The sequence below is a fragment of the Saccostrea cucullata genome, unplaced genomic scaffold (genome assembly GCF_032062105.1).
Source record: "Saccostrea cucullata isolate Sc308-1 unplaced genomic scaffold, CSIRO_AGI_Scuc_v1 ctg7373, whole genome shotgun sequence".
Lineage (NCBI taxonomy): Eukaryota > Metazoa > Mollusca > Bivalvia > Ostreida > Ostreidae > Saccostrea > Saccostrea cuccullata.
The window spans coordinates 1-10,000 of NW_026927733.1; the positions used below are offsets into that span (position 1 = coordinate 1).

Consider the following 10,000-nt stretch of genomic DNA (forward strand, 5'->3'; position numbering starts at 1 on the left):
AAAATACCGTGATCTGGACAAGCATTCTATATTTTACTTTCCAAATGTCAAGGTCAGAATACACCTTCAAATCATAAGCAAAATCTCTGACTTTTTAATATCATCTTTCCATAGAACATTATCAGATTAATACCAGTCAGTGACCTTGAACTTGTGAAGATGACTTTGGATCAAGGTATAATGATACATTTTCAATATTTCCAATAACCTTGACCTTGCACAGATGAATTGAATTTAGGTCATGGACCACCAGCTATTAAATCCTAAGCAATATGGTCTATTATGAACATCCCTTGTCTTGCCCCATTCCACTTTGCTACTGAGGTGAAGAGTCATCAGACTTCTTCTAAATTATTTTTTTCTTGGCAATAATTAATGTGGAGTAGGAATAATAATTTTCCTACTCTACACCTATGATAGTATCCAAATGACCTGAATCACTTTGACAGCCATGGTGATGTACTGTACAGAATTGCCTGGTCTAATCTATCACAATCAGCTATTTTAATCTAGAACTGATCTCACATCCACAATACTACATGTATGGTCAGTAAGAATCTATATGTAGAGCTTCTAGTGTCTCCAACAGAAAAACATAGGTAATCAGAGATTACAGAGCTCACCTCAACAAATGTTGTCTTTAAGTAAGGCAAATTAAGTCACACAATTAACCAACAAAAAGTGTACATCCAAAAATGCAAAATTTATGCAATTTTCATTTTGATACTTTGGAATAGATGTATAATTCTTCAAACTTGTTCTTCATCATGAAAATGTAATTAAAATCCAGCATCTGAAGCAAGATTGAGAGTTTTCATCCCTTGATGCATCATTTGTGCAACTTTGGTTTATATAAGCCTTATAGTTTCTTCGTGATAGACCTGCACCCATAACTTTTACAAGGTCTATTATCTGGAAAATGTATGTCAAATTCAGCATCTGAAGCAAGTCCATTAGTGTGCACCCTAAGATGTATCATCCATGCAAGTTTGTTCAACATAGAGCTCAAAGTTACTTGGAAATGAAACCTGTATAAAAAACTAACCTTTTCACTAATCCTGAAAATGTAGGTCAGATTCAGCTTCTGAAGCCAGCCTAGTAGAATGCACCCTTAGATGTACCATCCATGCAAGTTTGGTCATTATAGAGCTCAAAGTTTCTTGGAAATGAAACCTGCACCAAAAACTTTAACCTGTTCACTCAACCGGAAAATGTAGGTCAGATTCAGCATCTGAAGCAAGACTGGTAGTATGCATCCTTAGATGTATCATCCATGCAAGTTTGGTCATTATATGTCTCATAGTAACTTGGAAATGAAACCTGCACCAAAAACTTTAACCTGTTCACTCAACCGGAAAATGTAGGTCAGATTCAGCATCCGATGCAAGTCTAGTAGAATGCACCCTAAGATGTACCATCCATGCAAGTTTGGTCAACATAGGGCTTATAGTTACTCGGAAATGAGACCTACACCAAAAACTGCACCAAAAATGTTAACCTGCTCCAAAAACATTAACCTGGTCATTCCTTTGCTGAAATTGCAGCATCTGAAACTTTGACTGGTACAATGAAACACACTAGAAACATCTTCCATGCATGTCTAATCAATATAGGACATAGAAGTACTTAAAAAGAAAACTGCTCCAAAAAACTTAACCTTAACCCGGGACGCCGACGCCGAGGGTATCACATAAGCTCCCCCCAACTTTGTTGAGGTGAGCTAAAAAGACAGATTCATCAACTTTTTTTTCCAGATTAATCTTGCAGTTAGAACCAATGATTACGTTCAACCAAAATTACAGAATCCCACCATAGAAGTCAGATTTTAATATTTTCATATCAGTAATCAGTGAAACCCATATAGTATAGGGCATGTCAAAACTGCACAAACTGTACTTCAGTCAAAACTAAACAAACTGTACAACTACTCAAAATAATATCTTGCATGCCAGTCCTGGCCTTTTAGTTTACAACTAAAGAAAAATTCTACATATCTGATTCGGCATTTTTGACACTAAAAGCACTGTCTTCACATCTGTGCTCACCTCAAGAAAAAATGAAAACAAGACATGCTTCCAGAAACATTTTTATACATTTTCTCATCATTATAATTGGTTCTTAAAAACAAAACAGAGCATCTCAAGGCAATGTGAACACCCACAGCCATAAATATACACTCATCAGCACTTCTACAACAATTCAAGCATGAGATGCAGTGCATACATCGGCACTCCTGAATATAGCACACAATCCCTGCAGCAATATATCACATACGCAACGTCTTGATACAAAACAATGGTTTATCAGTGTCTTATGTTAACGAGTTTGTGTAGGTCTACATTTAGCACTCTCACATTGTCTGGGGTTTTTCACCTTTCTTTATACATACATACACATTTATACAATATTCATAAAATTTTTTGATATGTGTTCTTTGCATTCACGACGAAGGCAGGCAGTCCGCCAGAATTTCTTTTGCAGTGTTTGTGATCTGGTTTGGGAACACAACGTCAAATTCGATTATTAAGTCACCACGTTTTCCTGGCTGTTTTGGTATAGGTAATCCCTCGCCTTGTATCCGCTTGACCGAATGAGGTTTCACGACTTCTCGTAAACGTAGGGGGATTTTCCTGCCATCAATTGTTGGGACTTGTAGAGTAGTTCCACATAAAGCCTACAAAATAAACATTAATCATACAGTAGAATCATTTTTTTTCTAATTCAATAATATAAATATACTTTCTCATGCATATTTACCTGCTTTCAAACTGATATTTTACTAGTCGTTATCATCAAGATATTAAAATCAATATTTTATTCCAGCAAGCTTTTGAAAAACAGCTTTCAATAAATCAAAATATATTACAGACTGAAAATATTTATAATTTAAAGTGAAAAGTTAACTTACATCTTTGAGCGATAATTTGGCTTTGTAGCGAATGTCACTGCCTTCCCTTGTGAATATACTATGTGGTTTGTCTTTTATAACAAAGACAACATCAGCTGGTATGTTGTTGGGGGTTTGATCACCCTCCTTTGGGAATGTTATCTTTGTTCCTGCTTTCCATCCTGGTTTTATATCAATTGTCAAGATCTTATCTTCTGTTCTTGTTGTACGTCCATCATTATTTAGCACTTTACGAGTAATTTTGAGCTTTTTCGTGGCACCTTTATAAATGTCCTCTAGCGCCACTGGTAGTTCGCGCACCACTGCGGAGTCCTGTCTTTTTCTTTGTGGTCGCCCTCCACCCATGCCCCCCATACCGCCCATGCCCCCGAACGGGTTATCGTCAACATCCATGTCCTCCTGACCCTGGGGGCCACCGAAATGAAACATACGTGGACCGCCACCACCACCGGGACCACCAAATCCACGTCCCGGTCCGCCACCACCGCCTCCGAAAAAGCTTGCGAATGGGTCGTCCCCTCCAAAGAACATACGGAATGTGTCTCTTGGATTCCCTTGGAATTCATAGTGGAAGTTGCCACCACCAGGCGCGGATCCCTGGAAACCACTGTCGGGAGGGGGTCCGTTTTTCAGTCCCTCCTCGCCATACTTATCGTAAATCTCTTTCTTGTTTGGGTCACTCAGTACGTCATATGCTTCTGCAATTTCCTTGAATTTTTCTTCGGCTCCCGGCGATTTGTTTTTATCTGGGTGATATTTCAGCGCCATTTTCCTGTAGCCCTTCTTAATTTCATCTTCCGATGCACCTTTAGTAATTCCGAGGATTTTGTAGTAGTCTTTCCCCATTTTTCACTAATGCACTTCACAAAAAAATCCCTTCTTAATAAACTCGCTGCTCTATAACACTGATCTAAATCGTCAACCTGCAAAGCGTTTAGTAACTTCCCATGACAAGTCTCGCTGATTCTCGGACGACCTAGAATTTACTAGAATATGACGTCAGATCCCTGATCTAAAAATAAAATAGACAAGGTAACGGATCGAGTCACCGATGAAAACAATCAGTAGCAGTATAGTGGATCAAACTTTTACATGTTTTATGGATGTATATAATATATACATGTAAGTCTATATAGGATTAAAATATTATTCATATACATTGTAGCAAGATGATTTTTTTTATTCAACTGATATAAATAGTTTATAAATAGATCGTTGATCCGCTCCTAACTTGTACTAAGAACATCTTTCTTTAAACTTTTTTTGGTCAAAATTTATACTTTTTGGATATTGAAGAAAATTATGCACTTTCGGTCTATGGAAAAACTAACATAAGTAATTTTAAAAATGTACCCGCACTTCAAAATCATCCAAGAAATTTAAAATAATGCATTGGACAAGCTGGATACATTTGTTGTAAAATAAGATGATTTCAGAAAAGTCGGAAATAAAAATTAAAGCGTGAAATATACAATTTTATAAGAAAAAATTAAACTATATTTATTGTGCGAGACTCCTGGGCATGTCCAAACGCACAAGTCCATTAGATTTTATTTATAGATAAAAACTTATTCTACATTTCTATTTCATATAAGCAATAAAAATCTTTTAAAGGTACTTGGACACAGATTTGAAGTTATTATTTTCTCTATAATATTACGACTTATATATTTTAATAGCATTTTCTCATTTTTTCTGTATAATATCACGAATTATATTATCTTAATAGCATTTCACACAAAAATTAATTAAAAATCTTATTTCGTTTAAAAGATATTGAAATTTCAAATTTTTCGGCGGGTTTGATTGACATATCGTTGCACTCTCACAAATTTAATTTTATTTTTAATCCTTAGGAAAAGTGGCAATCTCGTTTTGTATAAATGAAAAATATTAATACTATAATCCAGAAAAATCAGAGTAGACACGTTCGAAAGCAAAATAAACACACAATATATTGTCAGTCCGTGCAGTTGTGGTAAGCAGACTGTGACGATTGAACGCACCCGGTGAATTCTAAAAATAAACAATATAACAGAACTCGAGCCCTGTTTACAAAAACGAGTGTGCTCGATTTGCTATACTCTACACGCATCTCTTTGTCTGGAATGACGATACTTGTGAAGGTGTTTTGCTTTCTAACATTTCTACTCTGAATAAAATTATTTTTCTTGATAAAAGTTTTCATATTTCTCATTAAAACACATCAAAATTGCCACTTTTCCTAAGGATTAAGAATAAAGTTAAAATTTGTGAAAGTGCAAGGATGTGTCAATCAAACCCGACAAAAAATTTAAAGTTTTAATAACTTTTAAACGAAATAAGATTTTTAATTAATTTTTGTGTGAAATGCTATTAAGATAATATAATTCGTGATATTATACAGAAAAAATGAGAAAATATTAACTTCAAATCTGTGTCCAAGTACCTTTAAATATCGGAGTTAGCATCGTACTGTATATACGTTCGTTTTAGAAGATCCTGAAAAAGGATACAATGTTGCCCCCTGTTCTTTTCTGAATATATATATTGTATTTTTCCTATAGTATCCTGTCTATTCGGCTGTTGATCGCCCCCCCCCTTTTCCTCATTTTTTGTTGTCGTAAGGTGCTCGTAAATTTTAAGACATGGACTTTTTTTTTATTTTGCTAACTTTTCAGATTAAAAAAAAACTCTCATGTTTTCGTAATGTAAACTTCTGAAACCATTGCTATATCACTAACATAACCACACAAAGTTTTATGTATTGTCAATATCTATGCTTTTAAAATTAATGTAACCCACACACCCCAACCTTACCAGCAATTCTAAAAATAAAAACCTTTTTTTGTATAATTCAATTTTGGTTTTTATTCATTTTTTGATGAAAGCGATATTCAAGATGAAAAGACCATGAAACAATACAAAATTGGAGCAGAGCAAACACGGACTTCTAAAACATAACAAGTGCATGGGATCAGTTGCCATAGAGGAGTAAGCAACCCCTGCCGACCAGTCACACCCGTCGCGTGTGCTCCTTGTCACAATCAGGAAAATCCGTCGTCAATTCAGTGTATAAATAATGGACTAACAATCAGTACGAAAAACGTAAATCAGCATTTGACTTAATGCATAAAATCCAAAGAGGGAAAGAAAACTGAAAACTCTTACATCACTTAGAGTATAAAAGACAACAAATTGTGAATTGTAATAAGATTTTTATTTCATCACCTGATACAGATACATATAAAACAAACATGTAATGTTTAAAGCAAATAACAATTAATAAATAATAAAAAAAAAAGGGGAAAAAAGTTGAATAAATAATGTGCAACAACTGAGCATTTTTGCCTGTCTGACGTCCATAGTACAGTAGTTATAATAGAAGTTCAGATTACTGTGACTATCTTAGTCTAGTGAACTGTGATCTGTGATTGTCTATAATTCTGTGCCCTGTGAATATTTCTGTATAGTCTACTTTAGTCTACTTTAATTTTACAAGGTGTAGAACAGTCTTCTTTGACTATATAGCTGTTGTCCAAACTTCTGTGAATACGGTGTACCTATAGTCTAGTCTCTGAAGTTTGAATGGTGACTAATGAAAGTCCCGTCTGTTGTCTATGTCTGTCTTGTGAGATTCTACTGTGACTATCTGTAGTCTCATCTGTGACTACCTGTAGTCTAGTCTTCTATGACTATCTGTAGACTAGTCCACTGTGACTATCTGTAGTCTAGTCTACTGTGACTATCTGGAGTTTGTGAAGTGACTAATGGAAGTCCAGTCTGCTGTGTATGTCCGTCTTGTGAGATTCTACCAGTGAGATATTGTCCAGTTTATAATGGACATTAAGCTGGTCACACATCTGCTTCAGTAACTCCAGAGACTGCTTCTGCATCGAAGTCGCTTGTGCCAGTCTACACAACAGAAATAAAAACTGGCATTCGTAATTTGATCAGTAAAACCACTGTATTTAAAGCATTTCAGATGTATAATTTACTTGTACGAAAAAAGTGCTGGCTATAAATATTATGGTCATTAAAACCAAAATGTAAATCTGAGTCTTTATTTTGCATTAAATGGAAGAATTATTTTGTTATAGTTTAACGACAATTGACAAACATTGTCACTATTACGACAACCAACAATTGTTTCAGTAGGTTTAGAATGATCACGTGACTCACTGTTGCTTTGTTTTTCTGACATCCTCCTGTAGTTTTTGTACAGTCTCTTTAATATAATCTGGTTTCTCTTCTTTTATAAAGGTGTGGCTGTTATGTGGTTCACCGAACAGAAATTTATAGAACTGAAAAATCAAAGTAATTAAAATGTATGGTACCTTAAAATTATATCTGATATAAGAGAAATGAAATAAATTCTTACCCTATTAAATCTTGAGTTAATATTTTTATTTGGTATGACTGTCAGGTTCCTTTTATAAAACTTTTTTTGAAAATATCTGGGAAAAGTGATTTCCGTGTTGCATAAAAAGTCAATCTGAAATAGGAAAATATTCATGTCAATTTCAGATCTGTGAAACATTGTAATACAGCCATTAATAAAGACTTTGATCAACATGCACTGTTCTGATGATACAGGTTTATTATTGTGTATATTTTGTTTTGTTTGACATTGTGATACCTGTATTGAGAGTCTGGTTATGTACGCTTTCTTCTGTACAGCCTCTATGTCCCCTACAGCTATACCTATCTGTATCAGAAAAACTTATTGTCTGTATATATAGCTTAACAATCTTTTAATCTTCATGAAAGTCTTTGCATCACAGTATTTTTTTTTTTATTTTAATTAGATAAAACCTGCTTAGCACGTATCATTAATATAAGCAGTCTTTGGAATCCAGCAAAACTCTGTGACATACCAACAAGTTCATCAGTGATATCGGCATGATGAGAGCGAAGAGAAGGAATAGAATGAGGTTGTCCACATAGAAGGCAGCATCAGCACCACTCATAAAGTTGTCAATATAGTTAATCTCCCCCAAGGTCATGGAGAGAACAGTCAGGGGGTAGGGCTGGTCATTCTTAAAGCCCGACTGTAAAAAAGATTTATAGAGTGACGTAAGTTTGTTTTTTTCTAAATCTTTTTACTGTTAATTTTATTCCAACTTGAGTTCTGGTTTTTCTCTTACCGTTTGTGCCATTGTGATAAAAAACGCCTGAGAGAAGGCCAGTAAAAATAGCACCAATACCACACACACCTGAAAGAGAATGAGTCTACATCCTTATTTCTTTTATATCTTTTTTCATCAACTAAAGAGGAATAATACTTTACCGACAATAAAATGGACAGAACCGATGCTTTTTGATTTGTACCTTGAGTAGAGAATGGAACACCTGTTCCAACATGACGAAGTATATCCCCACCACGTCAAGTCTACAAGGACAGAAAAAAAATATGTCAACAGTCTTACAAGGAACCTCAGACAAAAACACTCACCTGAGTTAATGTTAGACTTGAAGGCTAATTTTAAAAGATTTAACAAATTCTATTTCTCTGTTTCTTTTTTTTCGCAAAGTGTGGAGATTTTTTTCACACTGCATATCCTGCCCTAGTTATGTCCCCGTAAAGGAAGATTTTTGCTCAGTCCATCCGTCTATCTGTCAGTGATTTGAGCTGTACGGCTTTCTTATTCCACATGTGTATTCCTTGTGGTAATGCCTTTTCTTTGGCACCAACGTATTTGATCTCTTGACCTTCCCGTTTGACCCACTGATGCAAAACTTCACCAAACTTGAAACCTTGGACATATCTTTGAACGGCTAGTGTTAGTCATTTATTGTTTAAACACTATGTATATTTCTTGTGATAAGAACTTTCCTTGGTTAAAAATAAATACAAGATATTATTTTTATTTACCAATCAAGGGCCCCGAGAGGCATTTCAACATTATAAATGTACAATTTAAACATTCTTTTTCTTTTTTTTAACAGTATAATGTTTTTTTTAACAGTTATATAAATGACCAAGTTACATAATAATATTGTTCTCAGTGTCAATGATCATACATAATACAAGTCAATGATCGCAAAACAATACAAAAATGTGATGCTATACATGTATAAATTTAAATGGCTTAGCATGCATAAACATGATGACAGAACCTATGTAATTATACATTGGTTCTTTTACCATTTTCAGAAATAAATTTTCCAAGTAAGCATAAAATTTCTTTATTTTCATTATTCAATATCCATATAAGTTTTTCAGCAGGTGTCAAATAAGAGAAGTTTGGGTTGATTTTTGATATTGTTTCCATTAATTGCAACCTTTCATTGCTGTATTTTGGACAAATGAGCAAAAAATGTTGTTCATCTTCAACTTCCTGTATATTACATTGAGAACACTTTCTAGATTCAGGGGGAAGTCCTGCATATCTTCCCCTTTCAATATTTAATTGATGTGCAGAAATGCGAAGTTTAGTTATATTTTTCCTCTGCTCATAGTTATTGACAATATGGAGATAGTGTTCTCTTCCAAAATTGGTTTTGAAGATGGAATAAGTTCTTAGTTTACCATCATTTTGCTGCCTATTTTCTCTATACCATTGGTTTATAAAATATTGTCTTATAATACATGATGACTTTTTACATGAACAAGTACTATATTTTGATAAGTCAATATTTTTGAAAGCAGTTAAATGACCCAAAATTGTCTCAATGGATGCAAACCATGATGGTTTATTTTCTAAAAAGAGGCTTTTTGAGACCGAGTATGCTTCTTTGAGTAGAACAAAAGATGGATGTAATGTTTCTAGTCGAAACCAGTAATTTAGCATATGTTAAGAACCTTTGAAGAGTTGGTGCTGGGGTTATGCCATATTCACGGCGGAGAATCTACGTCATCGGACGGGATTAGGACACACAAAAATGGAGGACAAATGCTCCGCTTCGATGTAAGAAGTTGATATTTTTGCACTTATAAAGAATGAATATTAAATCAGTATCCTGCCTAAAGTATGCCAAAGAACGTAAACTACGATAGACAATGTACGTTTGCTCGTGATAGAATCTTATTGTTCCAAACACTTCGACACAGTTTGAAAACAAGTGAGAAAAAACCGGGATGTGGGGTACACATTTTTAAAATTCGACCAA

The 10,000-nt window shown here is 34.5% G+C and overlaps 2 protein-coding genes across 2 annotated transcripts in view; both read right to left on the reverse strand.

Annotated features, from left to right (window-relative positions):
- Window positions 1–2,073: 2,073 nt before the first annotated feature.
- Window positions 2,074–3,897, reverse strand: LOC134275374 (dnaJ homolog subfamily B member 1-like). The gene is made up of 2 exons (XM_062757662.1): window positions 2,909–3,897; window positions 2,074–2,674 (listed from the first exon to the last, which is right to left on the reverse strand). Exons 1-2 carry the CDS (start codon window positions 3,752–3,754, stop codon window positions 2,441–2,443), a joined length of 1,080 nt encoding a protein of 359 aa, XP_062613646.1. The 5' UTR covers window positions 3,755–3,897; the 3' UTR covers window positions 2,074–2,440.
- A 2,326-nt stretch (window positions 3,898–6,223) lies between these two features.
- The window catches only part of LOC134275373 (transient receptor potential cation channel subfamily A member 1-like), an 18,882-nt gene continuing 15,105 nt past the window's right edge, over window positions 6,224–10,000 (reverse strand). Inside the window, exons 22-28 of the mRNA XM_062757661.1 lie at window positions 8,219–8,279; window positions 8,035–8,103; window positions 7,765–7,938; window positions 7,527–7,595; window positions 7,269–7,382; window positions 7,070–7,191; window positions 6,224–6,802 (exon numbers count right to left, since the gene is read on the reverse strand). Of these exons, the coding sequence (XP_062613645.1) occupies window positions 6,655–6,802; window positions 7,070–7,191; window positions 7,269–7,382; window positions 7,527–7,595; window positions 7,765–7,938; window positions 8,035–8,103; window positions 8,219–8,279 (757 nt within the window). The 3' untranslated portion in view covers window positions 6,224–6,654. The remainder of the gene's footprint in view (window positions 6,803–7,069; window positions 7,192–7,268; window positions 7,383–7,526; window positions 7,596–7,764; window positions 7,939–8,034; window positions 8,104–8,218; window positions 8,280–10,000) is intronic.

Coding starts and splice junctions, on each gene's coding strand:
- LOC134275374 (XM_062757662.1), bottom strand. CDS start 3,754: ATGGGGAAAGACTACTACAAAATCCTCGGAATTACTAAAGGTGCATCG. Junction 2,675..2,908: donor CCAAATTATCGCTCAAAGAT/GTAAGTTAACTT, acceptor TTTATTTTGTAG/GCTTTATGTGGAACTACTCT.